At 47.9% G+C, this 22,655-nt stretch overlaps 1 protein-coding gene across 2 annotated transcripts; it reads right to left on the reverse strand.

Annotated features, from left to right (window-relative positions):
- Positions 1-5,844: 5,844 nt before the first annotated feature.
- On the reverse strand, positions 5,845-22,588 carry ABCB8 (ATP binding cassette subfamily B member 8). Of its 2 annotated transcripts, XM_020977841.2 has the most exons (16): positions 22,494-22,588; positions 20,048-20,342; positions 19,454-19,609; positions 19,174-19,268; positions 18,322-18,427; positions 17,349-17,510; positions 17,112-17,197; positions 16,875-16,972; positions 16,491-16,596; positions 13,660-13,693; positions 12,993-13,129; positions 12,585-12,679; positions 12,241-12,374; positions 10,615-10,762; positions 7,430-7,680; positions 5,845-6,265 (listed from the first exon to the last, which is right to left on the reverse strand). In XM_020977841.2, the coding sequence occupies exons 1-16, from the start codon at positions 22,586-22,588 to the stop codon at positions 6,095-6,097; spliced, it is 2,169 nt and encodes a 722-aa protein (XP_020833500.1). In that variant the 3' UTR covers positions 5,845-6,094. The 2 variants fall into 2 exon arrangements, with proteins under 2 accessions (XP_020833500.1, XP_078008925.1); XM_078152799.1 differs by lacking the exon at positions 19,454-19,609.
- Positions 22,589-22,655: the final 67 nt, after the last annotated feature.

A 22,655-nucleotide genomic window follows, 5' to 3' on the forward strand; every position in this document is an offset into this window, starting at 1 on the left:
GGAGAAGAAAATGGCAAACCACTCCAGTGGCTTTGCCAAGAAAACCCTAAATGGGGTCACAAACAGTTGGCCATGACTGAACAAATGAGCACCATGATGCGTACAACACCAGACACACACAGAAAAACAAAAAGCTTTCAAAGTGCTCACATTCCATTAGGGGAAAACAACACACACAGGTTTCAGTTGCAGGTCCAAAAGAAAGGCCCTGTAGTCCTTAGGGTGCATCAGCAAAGTATGTGGCAATTCATCTTCTTTAGTGTAATTTCCATTGATAAAACCATATCCGGCCATTTAGTAGTGCCAATGACTTTGGTGGTGAAGACTTTCTGGATCTCCAGTAGCTGTGACTCCTAAGGAGGCAAGGACTGCAGCATCTGCAGAACAGTGAGTTGTCAGGTTCCATCTCCACAAAGACTGATCCCCTGGATAGGGGATGGCTTTAGGGGTCAGTCTGGAAGCAGGGCAGGTGGTCTGAGTGGTGCTGCCACTCTGCTGGCTATTGAACTTCTGTCTGGCTTGTCTCTCCGGATGGAATTGAAAGGAAGCATCAGACTGAAATTGTAAGGGCTGGGATGAACCAGTGGATGAGGTTAGATGGGGATGGAAGGGGTGGGGTGGAAAGGTAGAAGGCCTAGAGCCTTGGAGAGATGACACTTTCAAGGAAAGAGTTTGAGGCACGCTCTGAGGACAAATTTAATGATGGGGTCAGGGTATCTTATCGCATGCTGGTGAGAGGGAAGAACACTGAAAAAAGGGGGTCTCTGCTCCAGTGGAGCATGCTGAATTTGGAGTCAGGAAGGCTTAGACTTAAATTTCACTTCTGACACATTAGCTGGGTGACCATGAGCAAGTCACTCAGTTTCTCTGAGTCAGAGTTTTTTGGGCATAGATGAACGTATCGATTCTTCCCCACAGACCCTGAACATTCCTGAGTCCTTAGGACTTGATACAAAAGTCCTATTTCTCCAAAATGCCTCCTTCAGTTGCCAATCCTCCTGCTCCCCACCACACACACAGTCCTGACCCTCTAAGTACTGCTTAGAGCAAGACTGTCCCCACCAAGTCAATGGGAAATGGGTTTTGGAGGCAGGACCTTAGAGGCAGAAAGGGGCAGTGTCTAGTGGAAGGGAGGCAGGTTCTCTTGTGGGGAAGGGACTGATGTATTTTCTTTGCTTCTTCAGATGCTTTTAATTATTAATGATGAATCTTCAGTCTACCTACACAAGCTTTACAGCCCTGAGGAGTCAATGCTAATGAATTTTCAAACCCACCATTAACTATCTGTAATTACTTGGGCTAAGGGACTTTCACTTTTATGATGGGGCTGTTTCATTCTTGCCTTTGTAGTCCCAGTGCTTGACACTGGCAGGTGCTATATAAAGGCTGGTTAATTGTTTTTCCTAACAATTCCGTGAGGAAGGGGGTTGCTAAGCCCATTTAACAGATAGGAAAAAGCAAGGCTTAGTGAGAGGTTCAATGATTTGACAAAAGCAAATTAGTGGCAGGGACAAGGTATCTTTTTTCATTGGTTCATACTGGGTTCACTGATGAAATGGAGTGAAAAGCAGTTCTTTGTAACAGGTCCAACCTAATTAAATCTATTCAGCTTAGCCCCACTGGAGGGTGCAACAAGAGACCTAGAAGCAAGCCAGTGTCAGAATACACTTCTGACTGCTGGGAAACATCCAGGTCATAGCTCATAGACTGAAAACCTCATTGCTAGAGCTGGAAATCTAGGAGTTGCTGACAGCTGCATTCTTGGAGCTAGCTCTTGAAGAGGGAGGAAGAAACTCGAAAACAAAGGAGATAAGAAAACAACTTGGGTCAGTTTTTGCTGAATAGTTTTCCCAGATACCTAGATTGTTAGAGCTAGAAAGGGACCTTAAAGGCCATCTGGCCCCATCTCACAATTTTAAAGGTGAGGAAGTTAATGCCTAGAGAAAAAGACTTGCTGAGAGGCAATGTGGATATTGTGCTGGGTAACCAAAGGCAAATTATCTAACTGCTCTGAGCTTCACTGCCTCATCTGTGAGTGAGAATAATAGTGCCTACATCGGACGAAATAATGCATGTAGATGCTTCACAACCTTTAAACTGTTATACAGAATCAGTTATTATTGTTGACCACAGTCACAGTGCTACTCGGGGTTAGATCTGCAGCTTGAAGAGGGGTTTCTGGATTCCTAATCTGGTGCTCTTTCCTATACCATGTAACGTCTCCTGTACCACTAAGGCCATCAGTAGGCCCAAGATGTCTGGTGACGCACCTTGGTCTCAAAAAGAACCAAAAAACCTTTTGTGGCAGCCTAGTACAAAGCCATTTCTGGATTCTGCTACTCAGGCACTGCGCGGCTGTGGGGATCAGTGACAAGAAGGCAAATCATTAAAGTTGGTAAAGGTGTTGGTCAAGAGGGTAGTTTTTGGATCAAAACGGCATCTGGCTGTGTCACGTGAAACACCAGTTTTGGCCAACCTTTAATTTGCTTTGGAACATGTGTGATGCTGATTGTTTGCACCTTCTTTTTCTGGGCATAACATCACTTTGTAATGTCTCTTGCATCCATCCCTTCCTCTCCATTCACCTTGCTGTCATCTTTGTCCAAGTTCTTATCGACTCAGTCCCTGGAGGCAGTATCTCTCTAGCTTTGAACTAATTAATCTGTCGACAGGCTCTAGGGGTGCCAAACCTTTTGAAAATAAGAGCAAGTGAGGATTGAGTCCTCACTTCTGCATGGCTTTCAAATTCTTCTGGTCCTTCCCACCTGATGTGTTGAGTCCCCAAACTCCCAACATGCGCTCTTCCTCACCATTGTCCTTTCTTGCAGTCCTCTGTTATCTTTCCTAATGCCGTTTTCCTATTCCGCGATGTCTCTGCTTCCTTCATCTAAATCCCACCCATCCTTCAAACCTTGCTTTGTCTTGCCTCCATTACGCTGCCTTCCGTATATTTATACACTTTCCCCGCAACGTGAGCTTAGTGTCACAATTTAGCACTTACTCGCTCCCTATATATTAATCTTGTTTGTCCCCAACTAAACTGTTGACTTGAGAACCAGGACTATATTGAACTTTTGTATTCTACTCCCCCAGCCCATACCTAGTATAATACTCACAGAATGTTAACTGGGTGATTTAGTAGCTCAGACCAGATTTTTCAGAGATGCCTATCCTGGCTCCACGAGCCAGACAAGGCAGGATTCTTGATGGCTCTTCGGGTCATGTCAGTGTAGACATTGCCTCTAGTGATGTAGATGGCAATGAATCCAAGCTCTCAATCTGCCATGGGCTGGAGGTCCACTCAGTTTACTAAATGTTTCCCTCTTGTTCTCTTGATGGAGCTACCAGTGGAGCACAAAAGCTGTCTAGCTTTCCTTCTCAACACATAACCAGCCCGTTTCCCTTTCCAGTCTGCTACTTTTCTGATAACATCTGTACACTATTTCTCTCATACATACAGTCAGTCGTTGATGGGCTGTTGCAACCTACTCAAGCTCACTGGGAACTTTTCACTGAGTAGGTAATCTCCAACTTAAATTTCATTCCATGAATTGCTATCACCCTAAGAATAGCTTTTTTTTTTTTAATGGGCGTTTGTTTCAAGAAGACTCGGGGTCATTAAAAGCACTGCAGAATTTCCCAAAGACAGCCCAGCTCACCGTCCTTCCTGCTCTAGTCTAGGCTCAGCTTATCATCTGTGGTGCATCCCAGTGACTGAGTTCAATGGGTTGTGTACAATCTTTTAAAAACTGGATACTTACAATGGGCTCTTTTGAGTGATTAGGAAGCTCATTTAAGAGGTTCTGTAGTCAGCTTTCCCAACTTTTTTTTTTATTAAAAAAATCGCAGGTGATGTGAGATACACACGTGTGTGTATGTATGTGTGTGTATCTATCTAAAAGACAAGACTGCAATATCAAGGGAACACAGTTCCCACCAAAAAGAAACTGATTTTGAGTCAAGTCCTAAAAGGCAGAGCTCAGTGGTTAGCAGAAAAGAGGCAGATTGTCACTGGAGGAGGGCCTGAGCAAAGGCACACGGCAAGGGTGGTCTGCCAGAAATGACATAACCACTTTAAAGGTTTACTGAACATGAATAAATAGAGCAGATTCTCTCTACTTGAATCATGTGGCACAGCTGAGAACCCATGACAAAAGCCTAGCAAGCAGGTAAGCAGGTTTAGTGTGCCTCAAGAGGAGATTGGCCAGCTTTTCAGGAACAAAGGTCTGAAGTGGCTTAGTCCCATGAGGCCAAGTTGTCAGTAGCGTTATCAGCCCAATCTTTGTAGATGTGTATGGCTAAAAGCATTATTAGTTTTTAACCCCACCCACCAACACTGATAACACTCACTGTTACATTATCTCCCAACGTGGAGAGTGATAGAGAGGTGCTTGGGGACTACCCAACTCCTCCCTGTGTCTCATAGCTGTGCAGTTATCAGTAAAGGGCACTTGGGTGCTAAGGGGAGATCTCAGATGAGGTGATTTGGCTGGCAGTCTCTGGGGCAACCCAATAAACTTGGTCTGGAAGTGGAAGTCATAGATGTGTGTGGGGCTGGGAAAAGGAAACTTAGCCTGCAACCTTCTACTATCTGGGCACAACTGATCACTACAGCCTTAACTCCTACTATTTCCATATATAAACGCTCTCTTCCGGACAGACTGGTCGTATCACTGTTTCCATAATGCTTCAACACTGTTTCCCTAGGCCTGTAATCCCCTGCCTCTTTATTTAGATCCCATCTCAACCATCCTCCTCTCTTTTGTACTTCCTTGAGCATTCCAGGCCCAGAATAGCCTCTCTCCCTTTGCTGAATCCCTATGGCACCCACTCAAGACTGATCACGCAGCACCCTGCATCGCTAGTTGTCCTGTCTCTCATCTTGCAGTAAGTCCTTTGGTGATTGGGACTCTCATTCTTTTGTAAGGGCCCACAGTTACCAGCGCAGCTTCTGGAATTGAGTAAGTATTCAATAATTGCGGATGAATGGGATTCTTGGTGGACAGCAGATAAAAAGGATTCTCTTTGGAGTGAAGTGGGTGAAGGGATCCTCAAGTTGACTTTCTGGATGCCAAGGGCTAGCTGGAGATGATGTTGGCCAGTAAAAAAGGCAACAGGCTTTGGGTCAGGACTGCTAAAGGGTGAAATGAATATGGGAGGTGGGGATGGTTTCAAGGAAGGAAAAACTATGCTGGTGGCTTTTCTTTTTTTTTTTTTGAGGCAATTGAGATTAAGTGACTTGCCCAGGGTCACAGAGCTAGGGTCTGAGGCCGGATTTGAACTTGGGTCCTCCTGACTTTGGGGCCGGTGCTCTGTCCATTGCAACACCTAGCTTCCCCTTATGCTGGTTTCAAATAGCCAGAATATGGGCGGACCTTCGGGGGCTTTCTGAGGACTCTTCAGGGATGGTCTCTAGGAGGATCAGGATGGGAAAATGGAGGAAGTCCTGGGCTGGTATAAAAGGACTGCCCTCCAACCCACCAAGTGTTCTTTGAGTGAAGGGCATGTAAGGTGGTGACCAGGGATTAAGGGAAAATTATAGGGCTAGCTCCCTCTTCTCCAACATGGGTCCATCAAGCTAGGCCCTGGAATAAAGATGGGAGGAAGGGGAGCAAACATAACTCAATACATTCCTACTATTTCCAGAAACTCCCCAAGACCTGAGGCATGGGCATGAGTTTAGAGGACCAGCAAGAAACTCACCAAAATAGCTGGGAATAGAGGAAAGGGAAACAGAAGGAAGTAGGCAGGAGGTAGTAAAAAGGGCGGACAAAAGGTAGTAAAAAGGAAGGTAGGGCAGAAGGGCCAAGATAATGGGGGCCACAATGACCTCTTCTCATCCCATGATGGGAGGAAAGGGAGGATGCCTGGCTGAGAAGAAGGAAGCTGGGCCCTAGCTCCCTTCCATGCCTCCAGCTGGCTCCAGCCCAGGGTTTATTTCGAGTACAGCTGTAACAGTAGCATCCTGCTGCCAGTTCCCTTTTCCTATCATGCACTTTCTGGGGCTCAGTCACCACTTTGAACTCTGCTCTGAGCTCGGGGACCTTGGAGGTGTTCAGGCCCCTGGGCTGGCTGCACCCCACAAGGCCAATTTTCAGGGCCTGGGGCGGCGGACATTGTGGCCTCTTTTCTGAGTCTCAGCGCACTGGGATGAAGCGTCTGGGTTGGATCCTGGGGAAGGTGCTACTGGAGACAATAAGGTCTGACTCCTGATGAGCTCCGAGTACAGCCCACCTTTCCTCATGAGCTCCATGTGGGTTCCAACCTGAAAGAAGCAGGAACAAGGAGGTGTATACAAGATTCCTCTGCCCTCCAGTCCTGGGGCTCTGGGAAGTAGACTAGAACCGATAAAGGACTTAGTTCTCAGCAGTTCCAAGCCTCATCACCTTCAAAGTCAGTTGATGCTTAGGGGCAATACAGTGGGCTCTCTGCTTGGGGGTGGCTGGGAAGGCAGAACCAAAGGAGCAACTGAAGGAACACCAAGCCCTTATATCAATCCTGCAAGGCTCCAATTCTAAAGGAAAAGCCAGGGGTGATGCGAAAATTTGTTCAGGACCCTGAGCACACAGCACTGTCCTCCTCGAATCCCTCTGCAGCCCAAGGCACCAGAAGAGCCTTCACAGCTCCAGGCACCATGTGGCTTTGGCCCAGACTGGAAATTCCTTCAAAGTCCTTTAAATTCTGTTAATCTCAATGGCAGGAAGGGAAAGGATGGTCTCAGGGCAGCCTCTGGTCAGCTTCTGGATGAGGATAAATAGTCACTGTTCCACTCCTGGCCCCAAGGCTTTGATTCTGTGTCCTGACTTAATAATTTTGGACTCCAGGTGGTCTTGGTATGATGGGTTTGGGGTCAGAGGCCCAAGGTTCCAAACCCTAGGATAAATTACTTCCTATCTCTAGGCCTCAGTTTCCTCATCCATAAAATCTGGGGAGCAGACTCAGATAATTTCTTGCCAGCTCTAGATCCTATGACCTCTGCCTCTATAGATATTGAGAGTCAGTGCCCATTCTCATCTGCCTGCCTTAACACCTTGCACTTATAGATATTAAGAACTTCCTCCTCATCTAGTATCTTGTCAGTCTTACAGCCACCTTGTAGGATATGCTGGCTCTTATAATCTCTGTTTGAGGACCAGGGAGGTTTAAAATGACTTATAAAAGGTCTTTCAGCTAGTCAGGAATGGAGCTAAGACTAAAGACCTGGGCTCCCAACTCCCGTTGGAGTGCTCCTCCCACTGTCCTACACCATAATGCCAACCTCAAGGCCCAGCTCTACATCATGTTGCTATCTGGTGTTTCCCCCCTCCTCTCCCCATTGCCAACTTCAGGAGTCAGAGCTCTGACTCCCTATCTTTGGTTCAGCTAGGTTGGGGCTAAGCTTGAGCCTTTCCAGGCCTTCCCTAGGATTCTGTCCTTCCCTCGGGCTCACCTCCTTGATGCAGCCTTGGGCCATCACAACAATCTGGTGGGCAGTCCGGACTGTGCTGAGGCGGTGGGCAATGACTAGCACTGTGCGGCCAGCACTGGCTCGGTCCAGGGCCTCCTGCACGACTCGCTCGGACTCCCCATCCAGTGCACTTGTGGCCTCATCCAGGATCAGCACTTTTGGCTGTTTGATGAGGGCCCGGGCAATGGCCAAACGTTGCTTCTGGCCTCCTGAGAGGGTTGCACCTCGCTCACCTGTGGGGTAGGAGGGGGCACATGGGACATGGAGAGAAGGAAGATTCAAAGCATCAACAGCTGTTGCTTCTGACTGTATCCCTAAGAGGGCTCCGTCATCTCTCCAGGATGCCTTTGCTCTCTCTTCCCAATCTGACTCCTTCTCTGTTACTACCTCCAACAGCAACTAGCCCAAGGTTGAGTACTCTGTTGTGTTATCATAAGCCTTCTGATTGATGGTCTAATTTCAGAGAACTTTTTTGGTCCCAGACCAGCTCGTGTTTCAGTTTTTATTCAGTTTTGAAATGTTCTGCCCTCTGATTGGTCTCCAAAGACATAAGCAAAAACCATGTGTAGCTTCCTCTATGATGTAACATAATATGAAGAGGTGTGTATACACATACACCTGTATGTGGGTGTACATGAATGCCCATGGATATGCTAGTGCTGACGGCAGGAAGAGTTTTACAATGGCTGCAAGAAGACACTGAACCTAGACATTCCATTACTAGACATATGCTCCAAAAAGGCACCAAACTACCCCGCAGCAGCACTTTTGGGAGGAAAGGTTCCCTATCAACTACAGAATGGCTCCACAAATCCAGGTATTGGAATAGAACAGAATGTTATTAAGCAGTGAGAAAAGAGAAATATGAGGAATTTAGAGAAGCGTAGGAAGGCCTGTACGAACTGCTGCAGAAGCAGTAAGCTAACCAGAAAGACAATATATACAATGACTGCAGTAACACAAATGGAAAGTATTCTGCAATGAAGCTGAAAGGCGAGGACTTTGAATGACCAGTCTTAGCCCTGCAGAAGAAAAGGAACTGGATCTCACTCCTCCTGGTACTTGTTACCCTATCAGGCTCCGACACTGGGTTGCTGGTTGGTTTTGTCTGATCTTTGTTACAAGGGAGGGAGGGCATGTTGAGTGAGTGAGTGAGTGTGTGTGTGTGTGTGTGTGTGTGTGTGTGTTGTATGAGTATGTGTGAGTGTGGAGGAATGGAATAGTGGGAAAAGCATCCAGAAATGGCTCTAATGTAAAAACAAAAGTTTTCAATAAAAAAAAATTTTAAAGATGTGAAAATAATAGTAGAGCTAGGCATAAGAAGGATCTGTAATTTCATTGGCATAAGGAGCTCCCAGTGAAGAACTTGTTCTGCCGATGCAGGTCAGCACCTTCTCTGTAACTTTTACCCTTACAGTTGACTAGAGCACTGAGAAGATAAGGAATTTGCCTGGGGTCAAACAGCCAATGCATGTGAGGTGAGACTGGAACCTAGGTCTTTCTGGCTCCAAAGCCAGCTCTCTATCCACCAAAAAAAAACCCCCCAAAAAAACCCCCAAAAAACAACAACAGGTGGCATTTATGTAGCAGGTTAAGTTTGTAAAGTATCTTACAAAGGTTTGTTCATTTGAGCCTTGTAACAATCCTAATACTACAGGCATTGGGCCTAGTGGTCAACCCAGGTGGCAAGCTTCAGCAATGAGGTTCAAACTTCAGCTTGCCTGCAGGGTGTCCTACCCACTGTATAAACCTGCTGCAGTGCTGATAACCCTCCCTTGGGAAACCATGAGTCTAGGATGAACTGGAACATCCTGGGGCAAAACGGAAAGCAATAAGCTTGAGCCCAGCAGCACAAAGAAATCTTCATATTAAGCATGGGCCAGGGTGTATTGGCTTGAGTCAAGCCCCAACCTTTGGGATGCACATGATGACACATCTACTGTGGTGCTGCAGAAAGTAGGATGAAGGGAGTAGATCTATGCCCCTGACTGGGGGAGCACCCAACCAAGTCACTGAGGCCTCAGAATGAGGATCCCCCCACCCCACTGCTCCTGGCCAAGCATCTAGAGCATGGACCATACCCTCAGAGCTTTCAATGGACAAGATTCAGCAAATGGATAAATGCAGATGTTTGCCTGGATGACTAGGTGGCCATTATAACTGATCTTCGGCAATAAATTGACTGGATTTTTAAAATCCAACTTCTGTGCTGAGTGCCATTAAGTGTGGCTATTTAATTCAATAAACATGTGAGTGCCAGCTTATTATGTGGGGGGTGGGGTGGGGGGGCGGGAGGAGAAAAAACTTCAGAACTGAGAAAGAAGTGGGAGCTGATTTGGGATCACAAAGCTCTTGGGACGTTACACTGGCAGGAGGAAGTACGCTCCTGAAATTTCTATTTCCTTCCTTGGTAAGCAAGGCTGCCTCTCCTCTCTAGGTAAACAGACCAACAAAGACGGAAGTGGAGGCAGACGTCCCAAGTTTTCCACATCCCCAGGTCGGTCACTTGTTGCTCTCACTTTACAGGACACCCTTCCCAAAAGTCCTTTCTCAATCCCTTCCCAATGCTGTTTCAGCTCTTTTGCCTTGTCTTCAGGTGGGATGAAAGTCCTATTTAAATTCATCTGGTGATTACAGTTGTGTTCCCAAACTACCTTTAATCCCTCAGTCTTCCTGACTTCAGGCTCAATAACCTCATTCCTTTGAACCATTGTTTTTTTTAGTTCTAATCTGACATACCTTTGCACAAGTTCTTTGAACTTTCTTGAAGTTCCTTTGAAGTCGAGGAACTCAGATCTGATCAAAGAACTCCTGACAGGATTTGACCACTCAGCTTATCCAAGGTTTGCCCTGCCCCGCCCCCCCTTGGTAAATGCAGTCCCACGGCCTGGCTTCTTTAATGACAACCCTGCATAGCTTGGGATTCACTTGGCCCCCTAGATCATTTTTTATTAGAGCAACTCACAGGTTGTCTATATGGTAGAATTACGATTTTCCTCCTCAGATATTCACCTCTTCCCTTGGTCCTTCAGCTCTCTTGATATGGTTTTGGAGCCTTTTTCATGGCCTTAGCTGCCATGGCATTGTAATCCTGAGACAGGTGGGCTGCTGTGTCCAAGCATGGGGGGTGGGGGTGGGAGGTGAGTGGAGGGTAAGGGCCCACTTACCCACAATGGTGTCATAGCCTTCGGGGAAACTGCAAATGAAGTTATGGGCATTAGCTGCTTGGGCAGCTGCATAGACTTCTTCGTCAGAGGCATCCAGCTTCCCCAGGCGGATGTTTTCCATAATGGTTGTGCCAAAGAGGACAGGCTCCTAGGGGTGAGGAAGGATCAGTGAGGAGTTCACCACTACCCCTCTCTCCGCCAGGCTCACCCATCCTTGCCCCAATTGTTGGGTTTCTCACAGCCAGTAAAGGGAACATATTTTGCTAAGATGAGGCATAGGAACCCTGAGATAGCAATCTGGGGGAGAAAGAGGATGGTTAGAGTCAGTCAGAATCATAAAGGTCTGCAAGTAGAAAAGAAAGGTCTTTGGAAAATGGTAGGGTAGAGGGATGACCTCCGACATGGGCATGGTGAGGATGTGGGGACTCTCAGAGAGGCCAGGATGAAATGTGAGAATGGGGACTGAGTGGGACCACCCAGCCTCTCAAACTTCAAGTGAGTGATCCTTTCTGCCTGCTTCCTGCTAACGTGGGGTGCAGATCATGCACCGGACTCTCTGTGGACTCTTACTCATGGGCTAGCAGGCAGCTCTTCATCACAGAATCACGTACAAGATACCAGCATGAGAGTAATCCACGCCCTGATTCTAGCACCTTAAGCCCAAACCAGTGCCCTGTGGACATAAGGAGGAGGGAGTACTTGGGACCATGCATGGCTAAGGTCTTGAGGGGTGGGTCAACAGTAAATATGGAAAAAGAGCCTGGAACACTGATTTTACTTATGTAGGCAACTCCCAGGTGCAGAAACTCCCTCTACCAATGCAGGTCAGCATCTGCTCTGCAACTTAGCACCTTAGAGAATTGCCTAGATGATAAGTGTCAAACATCTGGCCCACCCACTGGCCCCCCCCCACCTGCCCAAACCAGATGAAAATACAATTAGAAAATATTCAACAAAATAAAAATACAACAAAACAAATATAATATTGATATGGGGTTTTCTAAGTCAACATGTGGCCTGCAGGGATCCTTACATATGCTTTAGTGGCCCCTGTTTCTATTTGAGTTTGACACCATTGGTCTAGAGCATTGAGAGGTTAAGAGATTTGCCCAGAGTCACACAGCAGTATATGTCAGGGGCAGGACTAGAGTGAAATACAATTCATGGCAACAAGGACACAGGATTTTTCCAAACCTCCTGCCCAGAACTGGCTATTTTGTGGTATAATTTCAAGGGGCCCAGAAAGCCTTCCTGTCCTCCAAAATACTTGTTCTCATAGACCGAATGGGATTCCACAAGCAGAGAGAAGACTGAACATACCTACAGCCTTCAGAGAGAGAACAAAGGGCCTTTCATTCACTTTAAGGTGTAAATGACTGAATCTGAAATTTTCCTGAGAACATTTTGGTAACAGGGAAAACCAAAGAACATCACCTACCCTAAGCAATAGGGAGGAAGAGTGTGACACAGGGGCAAAAAAGTTGCAGAAGGAAGAGACTAGTTGAGCCAAGACTTCCCACTTCTGGAAGTGGCTGGCTATGATGCTGGGGATACAGCTGATGACTTCTTGCTTCTACCCTCCCAGGTTCCTTATACCCAGCCCTACTGGTTTATCCTCTCTTTCACCTGGCTTATGAAGCCAATGACTTGACCCCGGAGCCAAGAGGGGTCTAGGCTTCGAAGGTCCTGCCCATCCAAGTACACTGTTCCTTCGGTGGGGTCGTAGAACCGTTCAAGCAGGGAAGCCACTGTAGACTTTCCTGGGGGAGACAGAGGTATCCAGGAAAGAGATTAGGACTTCAGGAGACTCTTCTTGGGATGATGTGGATATAAACAGAGCCTTTGAGAAGAAGAGGTAGTCCTGGATGGGGAGCTAGGGCCCAGTGTCTCAGGAGGACTGGGAGATGGGACACGGCATCCTGCCCTCCCAGAGAAGTTTCAGGATGGTTCAGGAGCAAAGATCTACTCACCTCCCCCGGACTGTCCTACCAGGGCCACTATCTTTCCAGGAGGCAATGTCAGGCTGAAGTTCTTGAGCACTGTGAAACCTGGCCGACAGGGATAGCTAGAAGAAGGGCACGTAGGGAAAAAATGTAAGATAGGCAGGAGTTCTAGCACTATCTTGACAACCCCCATCAGTTTTAGGGAGCAGAGGCCAGGAGACGGAAACAAGATTTACCTCTTTTACCAGTACCTCTCTCTTTTCAAGGAGGTTAAAGGGATGCAGAAAATAATCTCTCCTACAAAAAAACGATGGTGAAGAACAGAACCCCTCACTCCCCAATCAAGAGGGCTGCTAAAAGAGAAGCTCTACATGCAAAAGGCCTCACTTGTTGACCATTTCCCTATCCCTGGCCACAACTGTCCCATATGCTGACCTGAAGGAGACATTCTGAAAACTGACAGCGCCTTGGAGCTCAGTCTGTGGAATGTGGCAGCCCCCAACCAGTGGAATGTCTGGGGTCAGAGACATATACTCAAAGACCCGGGCACCAGCGCTAAGCCCTCGAACCACCTATAGGAAGAGATTAGGAGGTGGGGATGGGCAGAAAACAGGTAGTTAGGGGACAGCAAACTCAGAACTTATAATGTGTACTACACCTGGAAGTGACAGGGAGGAGGATTCCTGTGGTGGGGGCTACAGGGTTAAGTACAGCTAGGGAGAGGGAACACAAAGGATAAGCCTCGGTACAAGCCCAGGATTTGGACCACTGATGGTGAAAAGGAGCCCTGTGATTTCATGGAAGAGAATGTGCAGGAGCATGCATGGGAAGTGAAGTCTTGGCAGAAAAAAAGAGGCAAAGAACTCATATCACCTCCGTGCCTCTGAGATGCTAAAGCCCCTGGGGGCGGGGAAGTCTAGCCCCAGTTTCTTTGGCTAACATCCTTAATTGCCTAACTTCCTTAATTTTCCCTTTGCCCAGCCAGACCACAGTCAGCCCCCCCCCCACCAAAATGCCAAGGCTTTATGGAAATGATCCAACCTTCCCAGCACCCAATGATAATCTCATACCTGAAGACCTCCACGACCCCACTTCAACTCACCTGACCGAACAGAAGAGAGAGGTTGGCCATGGACCTGCAGGGAGAGAAAGAGAAACAGAGAATGGCTAAGTGAAGCAGGGCCATAAATCATAACAACAACAATAACTAGTATTTATATAGCACTTACTATGTGCCAGGCACTGTGCTAATTGCTTTACCTTTATTATCTCATCTGAATTTCACAACCACCCTAGGAAGTAGGTGCTATTCTTATCCTCATTTTACAGATGAGGAAACTCAAGCAAATGGAGGTCAAATGACCTGCCCAGGGTCTCACAGCTAGTAAGCATCTGGGGACACATGTGAAGTCAGGTTCCTCTGACTCTAGGCCCTGTGCTCTCTCCCCTGCACCACCTAGCTGTCCCATAAAGAGATAAGGCACACAGTAAAGAGGGTAAACACTGATCAGAGATGTTCTGCTGTCATCTGGATTGCAGAGAGGAGGGGTTAAAAACTGACAAGAAAAGAACTGTGGAAAAAGTACTAGTGAGGGGGCAGCTAGGTGTAGCAGCGGAAAGAGTTCCGGTCTTGAAGTCAGGAGGAACTGAGTTCAAATCTGGACTTAGACACTTGACCCTTACTAGCTGTGTGACTCTGGACAATTCACTTAACCCCAATTGCCTCACCAAAAAGCCAAAAAAAAAAAGTACTAGGGAGGAGGATTAGGGGCTAGGATGCCCACAAGATAGTTTCTGGACTCCATCATTTTACTTTGTCCTGTGATTTATCTACTATGCCATGCCTCTTTCCATATCCCATGGGCACTGAAAAGTTAGGGCACAGAGGCTGTCCCTGTAAGGCTGGAAGCTGTATATTGGGGGAAATGGGGAGGAAGTGGTGAAACTGACCCAGTAGATGGGTGGAGATGTTAAAGAGCTGGAGTAGGAGGCTGACTTTTGGCTATGTGGGTGGGAGGTGGTAAACAATTAGTCATAAATCAGCAGTCATCTGGACAGGAATACGTGCATTCCCTTCATGGAGAATGGCAAGTCCAAATTTCAAAGAGAAAGCCTGACTTCATTAAGGGCAGCCAGACAGGTGATTCCCCCATGGGAGGGGAAGGCTGAAAAATGGTTCAGGGAGGGGGATAGGTACACAATTTGCCCATATTTCAGCTGACCATGGGAAAAGAATAGCTTCTTGAATAAATGAGTATTTGGGGTTGGGGAGGGGGGAAAACTAGGGAAGAAGAAGACCATCCTCCAGACTAAACTGGTAAGCTATTAGGGACCTGGCAAAGGTCCGGTGCTCATGTCTCCTTAGAATCTCAGTGAGTTGACCTTGCTTCTCTAATATGTAATTGATAAGAGGTAGGCAAGGAAATTTCCCATAGCTGCCCAGCAGGGGGAGTAAGCTTCCAGCTGCCAGTCCCACAGCCTCATTCACTCAACAAGTATTTAGCCCACATACAAAGCCTCAGTGCATCCTGTTAGAAGGTGGAGTCAGAGAAAACTCCTTAGTGCCGCTCCTCCAGCCAAGACCCCAGTTCTGCTTCCCCTTTATTGGGCCTCTATCACCCCTTCTATAGTCTCATCCTGGCTCGGTCCCCTTCCCCCGTAGCAGTCTCCTCACGATGAGATCCATGCGTCTTGCATGTGGTTGGAGAGAGGGTATTCCTCCTCTGCCACCCAACTCTCAGCCCCTCAGCTCTCTATGCCCCTGCTTCCTGGGACCCTCTTTTGACCTGTCTGGAGTGTTTAAATGATGGCTGGAAGAGAAGCCTGACTGAAGAGTTACACTACAGTTCTGTTCAAGACATCAAGTACAGCCCCATGCAAATCAGCAACAGGGCAGGTGGCAAGAAACTAAGGGAGAAGACCAGAAGTCACTGGTTTCCAGGGTTGCTGGAGAGAATAGGGGCCCAGCTCTGGAAACATGAGTTAGTTTACTTCATTCATCCAACGCTTCTTCACTGTTCTGAGCCTTGGAAGAAGCACAAAGTGTGAGGAAAAGCCAGGGGATGTGTGTGTGTGTGGGGGGGTATAGAGGTGGATAGAGGGGAGTGGGTGTGTATGTATGTGAAAGAGTGGAGATGGGGCATGGGGCTGTTGTGAATAAGGGAAATATGCACAGGTTGAGTTGAGGAGATGTTTCTAAGAGGAGAAAACAAGTCTTTGGAGTGCCTAAGTTTTTGGTACATTCCACTTTAAGGGAGAGACACTGACAAAGTGGAGTTTGCCCAGAAAGGAATGACCAGGACAAGTCTAGAAACTGAGTCACACAAAAGACAAGCGAACTGATTATGTTTCCTGGAGAAAAGACAACCTGAAGGAGACATAAGGTGTGGCTTTCTATGGTTGAAGGATGGTAGCATAGAAAATAGAATGATCTTGTTCTGTGTTATTTAGGGGACAAAGCTGTGGGATCACTGGGTGGACATTGGAAGGAGTTAGTCTTGAGATCGATTAGAAGGAAGAACTTTCTAATGACCAGGACTGTCCAATAATGAAATAGAGTCCTCTAGAAGGCAGGGATCTTTTCAGCCCTGGAGGAATTTACAGAGGTTGTTTCTGGCCCTGGATGAGGGGCTAGACTGGACAGACTTGAGTTTTATGATTCTGCCTGGATGAGAGCTGTGTATGAGCTCCTCTAGAATAAACTTGGGCTGCCCCGCTGAAATGGGGTACGTGACACTTACGCTGTAAGCAACAAGAAGACTTAGCTGGGTCTAAAAGGCAAATTGCATGCAATGAAGGCATGTGCATCTGTGCACCTGATAAAACAAATGAGGCTCTGTGCATCCATTTTCACAAGGCAAAGCTCAGCTCGTGATGGGATTGGGATGGTGGGGTGGGCCCACACACCTAGCTCCCCAGCTGACCCTCACTCACCTCTGCACAGTCTGTGATGCCACCAGGAAAGACATGAGGTCCCCACCAGACAGCTCTTGTCCCGCCACCAGGGAGCCCCCAATGAACAGTGTGCCCAGAACCATGCCTGCAAGGGGAATATTGGATGAGAAGTCACGGTGTTGGAACAGACAGGAAGTTATCTAACAAAGTGGGGAGGTCTGGGCTCTGCCACTGATCTTGGGCAAATCACTCTTCTCGACTGGGCCTTGGTTCCCTTATTTGTCTGAAATTCTTTGATTCTATGAGTAAATAGATTATCCCCAGATCCCCTCTTGTGGTCTTCCCGCATCAATGCAGTGAGGCTTCTGACAGTTCCTGGACCACCCCACATGCCCCGTTTCCATCCTTAACAGTGTCACTCACAGTTGAGTGCAATGTTGGAGAGCCCCTGGAAGATGGCGATGCCTTTGCCCAATTTCTCTGCCAACTGGCGCGACTCCTCCAGCTCTATTTCATAATGCCTAGGATAGAGGCCAAATGCCAGGCATTGAGAGAAAAGCCAGGATACAGAAATGGGGAGAGGGGACTGGGCCTATGTCCCACCCCCAAGCAGGGAGGCCCTCCACACTCGCCCTGTCCCCTTGCCTCTCCAGGACTCACGCTTCTTCCTGTGGCTCCATGGCAAAGGCTCTCACAGTCCGCACATTCCCCAGGGCCTCATCTGCTACACCTGTTGCCTTAGAGATCTGTAAGGAGCCCAGGAATTGGGAAACAGAGGTTTGTTTAACATCCAAAACTGGATTAGTGGGGAGGGGACTGTGGGAAGAATGATCGAAGGTAAAGCATGGGGAGGAATGGGAGTCAGGGTTAAGAGAGATTGGGTAGTGGCACTGGTACCTGCTCCTGTGCTTTTCGAGAGAGCCTGCGGAGGAGGGAGCCCAGCAGAGTGCCGGCTCCCACCAGCACAGGCGTGACCAGCAACAGCAGAACTGTGAGGCGTGGGGACAACACAGTCAGGGACACCACGCAGCCTGCCATCTGGGTACAGCTTCGCAGGCCCTGGAAGGAAAGAAAGGAGAGGAAACACCTGCAATCAATACCACCAGCCAGGAGCATTTATTAAGGGCTAGCTGTGCCAATTAGAACACTGCTACTGAGACCAAGGTCACAGGTTCAATTTCCTGGGATGGTCAGTTAACTTTTCCATTCCATAGCCATCAGCTACACCTCTAAACTCTACCAGCTTCCTGCAAACATCTGCCATCAGGCAGAAGAACTTGTTGATGGATACAAAAGGAACATGGATAAACTCATGCAAATCTAGCCCCATAAATGGGAAAATAATTCAAAGTGTACGGTTTATGAATAGAGGTTCAGCCAAATCAACATTCTACTTGATTCAGAGCACATATCTCCACGTGTCTCTACTAGGTGCTAGCCACTATACGAGGACATGGGTGGGTCCTTGCCACAGACCAGCTGGTAGCTGTCCTCGAGGAGCTCACAATCTAAGAAGCCCAAGAGGGATATGGATCAGAGGAGCATCCTTGACATGCTAGATCTGTATAATGGAGAGGGCAAAGAGAATCAGCTTGAGAAGTCCTTGGTGCAGATAAGCAGGGACCAGGGAAGCCACTGCTCTGCATCTGCTCCACCTGGTAGGTTTCCTGAGGGTGGGATTTCAGAAGCCGTGAGGAGGAAAGCATTCGCATCATTCAGTCCCTATTTCTGGACTGTCTTCTTCCCCCAAAGCCCTCCCCTTCCTTTGCTCCCCCCCAGGTAACCCCTCCTTTTTCCAGCTATGGCCTTAGGCTCGTTCCCAGGTCTGTCTAGGGTCTCCCTCAAAGAGGGCAATCAGAAGCCCCCTGACCTGGGAGATGATAAGTTTGAAGGACGATTTGAATTCCTGCACATCAGCTGTTAGTCGAGTCACCAGCTGCCCTGTCTTTTTGCTGTCAAAGAAGGCGATGTCCTGTCTGAAGGAAGGAGGGTGTCACCTAGGGGTCACCTAGAGGATAAGGTCCCACACGAATGTCCCAATGCAAAGTACCCTGGCAGGCCTGGGCTCCATGATCAGTTAGGAATGGCTGTAGCCACCCAGGCTCCCAGTTAAAAGACTGATGAGGGACACTGGTACCAGGGAGACAAGGCCAGTGTTGGAAGGGGAATAGATGCATAGATCCTAGAGTAGAGAGGGACTTCAAGAGGTCTCCTATCTTGGTCTCTCCACCTCAGAGAAGGAAGGTTTTCATTTTAGAAATGAGGCAACTTGAGCAAAGGGAAAGCTTAAACGATTTCATCAAGACTGTGGAGCTAACAACACATGTCAGAGGCAGAATTAAAGCCCAGGTCTCTGGGATGCTAGTATATTCATTTTTACAGGTCATGGTACCTCTTCTGTCTACACCCTGGAGGAACTGCCTCCTTGGGCCAGAAATGTGAGCCTCAGAGCCTGGGAAAGGAAGAAAAGGCTTCAGCCCTAAGACTCCATTTGACAGGGATCTCTGGAGGTCTATTTACTGCAAAGTGGATATGGGAGCATCAGAATCATAGCTTTTATCTCAGCACTGATTTTCCCTTGACATCCTTAAGGGTCATTAGTTGTAACCCTTGATTATCTCTCTTTCCTCCCTCTGGGTATGTTTAGGGAAGCACAATTCCTCTCTCCAGGCCTGCTCTTCCACCCCAGCCCACAGTCACCCTTCCTCCCACCTGGCATTACCGAAGCAGGCAGCCAAACAGTTCTTGCCGAATATCTTTGGCCATGCGTTCCCCAACCCTGGACAACAGTACCAGGTACCCAAAGGTCAGCAGCCCCTAAGGAGAAGAATAAAAGAAATCCACAGAGATCCACTGAGGCTCCCCTAACTTGTTGTTATCTAAGCATAGTACTAGATTCCTTCCCAGTCCCAGCCACAGAAAATACCAGGGCCTGAATTCCTATTTAAGGCAATTATGAAGTGTCCCTCAAACTCTCCCACACCAACTCCCTATCACAATACCTGGAGAGTGTAGAAGGTGAGCAGATGAAAACCAAGGCTTCGGGACTCACTCATGAAGTTCCCAAAATGATCCTGGGTGTACTTCCTCACAATCTCCACAAGCTGGCCCAGGAGCAGGGGGATATACACATTTACCATGGCTGACCCCAGTGCTAGCTGGGGTTGGGATGGGGGAAAAGGAGGAGATAGTTTAGCAGAGGAGAATCTGTGTTTCCCTGGCTGCTCCTGTGGCCTCGCTGGGTGGATTCTGGGCATCCCTCTCCTCTCTGGTCACTAACACTTCCTCCTGCTCCATGCATAGCCCTTGCTCCCACTATTTCTGTGGGACTCACACACTGGGCCCTCTTCTTGAAAGACCCAAGAAGGTTTCTAGCACTCTTTCTCCCAACTGGCTGAAGTCCAGACTCCCTACTCTTTCTCTAAACCTTCAAAATGGGCTCATTCCTACCATTCTCTCTGGGTCTCTTATGTAGTTAACAGTGGTGGAATGTTATGGACTTATGACTCCTCTCTGGGCCACCTCCCATTCACCCCTTCCTATGACCCTGTCCCTGACTCTGGTGAAGATGGAGGAATGTGAGGGAGAGATCTCACCACAATGGCTGCGCCCAGGGCCAGCAGGTGGGGACGCAGAAAGCGCCAGAAAAGGGCCCAGTTGAAGGTGGGCTCCTCTGATGGGGGCCTAGGTTCCACAAGGGACAGCTCCTCCACTTCACACTGCCCCACAAGGTAGAGGCGGCAGCCCTTGCTCAATATCATAGGACCCAAGAGTAGGCCCCCAACCCAGAGGGAAGATCCTTGATGAGTAGCTGGGGGGCTTCTGGGTAGGCACAGCCGGAGCCGGGCCACAGCCCGGAGAATGCATGAGCCGGTGTGGTCATTCCAATGCCTGCGGAAAAAGAGTGGTCTGAAATCAATCAATTTACCAGGAGTGCAGATTTAGTCCCTGCTGTGTCCCCAGTGAAGGACAAAAGAAAAGAAACAGAAGATATGGTTCCTTCCATCAAGTAGCATGAGAGATAACCCCAGCTGATGACAAAACACACACACACATATACCCCTCAAGAACTGCAATAGAGTCAATAATGTTCTTTTATGTTCTCTTTCTCAAATCCACTGCTCTGATTGAGCACATGGATAACTATGCTCCCCTGTAGCCTTCAGCCTTCAGGCCCCTCACAATTTTAGAACCAAGATCTTAGAGCTCAAAGCCATCTGGGTCATATAGTCCAACCCCAGCATCTTAAATGAGGAAACTAAAGAACCAGGAGGTTGATTGGGATGCACAAGTCACACATCCAGAGTTAGTGGCAGAATTTGACTTACTGTCCAATGCTTTCCTCCCATTCCCTGTGGGCACTGAAAAGATGGGGCACAGAGGAAAAGGAAAAGACACATTTCCTTTCTATTTTGTGGAAGAAGAAAAAAGAAAAAAAATCTGGATTTAGAAAGCTTCACGGTGTTGGGAAAGGGCATTGGACTAAAGACTAAAGATTTGGTTTCTTGTTCCAGCTTTGTCACTCCACTTAATGTGTGATCCTAGATAAGCCACTAACCTTTGTGCCTCCACTTCCTCACTGGTCAAACAGGGATAATAATAATAATAATAATAATAATAATAACAATAAGGCCAGCCCAATTAACTTTTTGGGAGGTTCAAATGAGATAATGGATATGAAAGTACCTTGAAAAAGCATAAAACACTATTATTATACGTGGGGTGTTATCATCATCAACCAGAGGAAAACTGAGTATTGTCACAGACATCTCACATAGCCCGAGTTTCTCTTTCACAGAAACCTAGAGACACTGGGCTCAGTTCTTCCTTGCCAGTCTACAGGCAGACTTGTCTCTGACCTAGTACAGCCCATTCCTATTCTCTAACATGAGAAAAGATGATTTCACCTCACTCTCTAAACCCCTCTGGCTGTTTTCATCCCTTATACTCTACCTTGTCATTGGAGTTCCTTCTTATACATAACCTAAATCTCTTGTTGACAGTAAAGCTCAACTATTTGCATTCTACTTTTGACAGCTGATGAACAAACTGACACCATCCACTAATGTATAACTCTTACATAGATTTGCATACTGTTACAGAGCCTGTCTTTCCTATCCCAGTTTAGATACTCCCGACTCTTTTGCTCTTTCCTCACTAGGCCAATTTTCGATCCCATTAATATTTTACTATGGCTCCTCTCCAGCTTCTCTTATATCCCTTGTTAGATGGTCTGGAGGCCCAGACTTGGGCCAAGGAGAGCAGAAGGATTACTTTCTGGCACTCAAGCATCGTGCTCATGCTTGTCCAATCTGATATCAAGTTGGCTTTTGGAACAATGCCACACCACGGCCTAGGCATCCTGTTGCCGGCCAGGCTTCTCTGGCTGTTGATTCCTAAATTAGCAAAGGCCAGATTTTCTACGATGTTACTTTTGCATCCGGATGCCCTGCTTCCTCAGCATCTGCCTCTACGTCCCTCATAAGGCCATTGTGAGGACCATATTAAAAAGCATGTGAAGGAATCTCTTTGAAAAGTGTAGAACTCTACACAGGTGGCAGGGATTATTATCTTCATCATCCTGCACAGCACGCTGCTTCAAGGGGATATTCTGCTCATTTGTCAGAATCACTTTAGACGTGTGGTTCATTAGTTCTTTACCCGATGAGAACATTAATCTGGGACCCAGGACAGATCCTTGCAAGGAGGGGACAGAGGCAGCTCTGTCCCCGGGCTGTGGCTCGCTCTCTGACCACCTGGAGCTCTCAGGCTCCTCCCCAAGAGCGATCTCTGCCCGGGCAGCCCTGCCCCAAGCCTCCCTCAGTCCTGGGCTCCAAAACGGCGGTGTAGAGACCCGTCTGCATCTGAGCCGTCTCTATAAATCATTAAGCACGCTTCCCGCGCAGATGACGTTACACCCAGAGCGGAGGGAGCCTACATCTCCCAGCAGCCTGCGCGGAACCGGAAACTACATTTCCCAGAGGGAACCCTCGCGGAACCGGCGAGCCGCTGGCCCACTCCAAGCTGGACGCCCCTTTTTACCTGACGGCCGTAAACGTCCGGGGCCGGAGCGGCAGCAGCAGCGCTCCCCGGAGAGGGCAGCCCCGAGTCCCGATCCGAAATAAGTGGACCAACATGTTGGAGCGGGAGGATGGAAGCAGCCGGCAGTGGCGGTTTCACCCTTGTCCCGCTGAAGGCGCCATG

This window comes from Phascolarctos cinereus, unplaced genomic scaffold (genome assembly GCF_003287225.1).
Source record: "Phascolarctos cinereus isolate Bilbo 61053 unplaced genomic scaffold, phaCin_HiC Scaffold_1;HRSCAF=81, whole genome shotgun sequence".
NCBI classification, from domain to species: domain Eukaryota; kingdom Metazoa; phylum Chordata; class Mammalia; order Diprotodontia; family Phascolarctidae; genus Phascolarctos; species Phascolarctos cinereus.

Excerpts from the sequence above, each read along its gene's own strand:
- ABCB8 (XM_020977841.2), bottom strand. The coding sequence starts at position 22,588 with ATGTTGGTCCACTTATTTCGGATCGGGACTCGGGGCTGCCCTCTCCGG. Across the intron at positions 18,428-19,173 it reads CTGTTTGGCTGCCTGCTTCG|ACAGGACATCGCCTTCTTTG; the intron begins GTAATGCCAGGT and ends TCCTTCCTTCAG. Across the intron at positions 7,681-10,614 it reads AGGCTATGACACCATTGTGG|GTGAGCGAGGTGCAACCCTC; the intron begins GTAAGTGGGCCC and ends CCTACCCCACAG.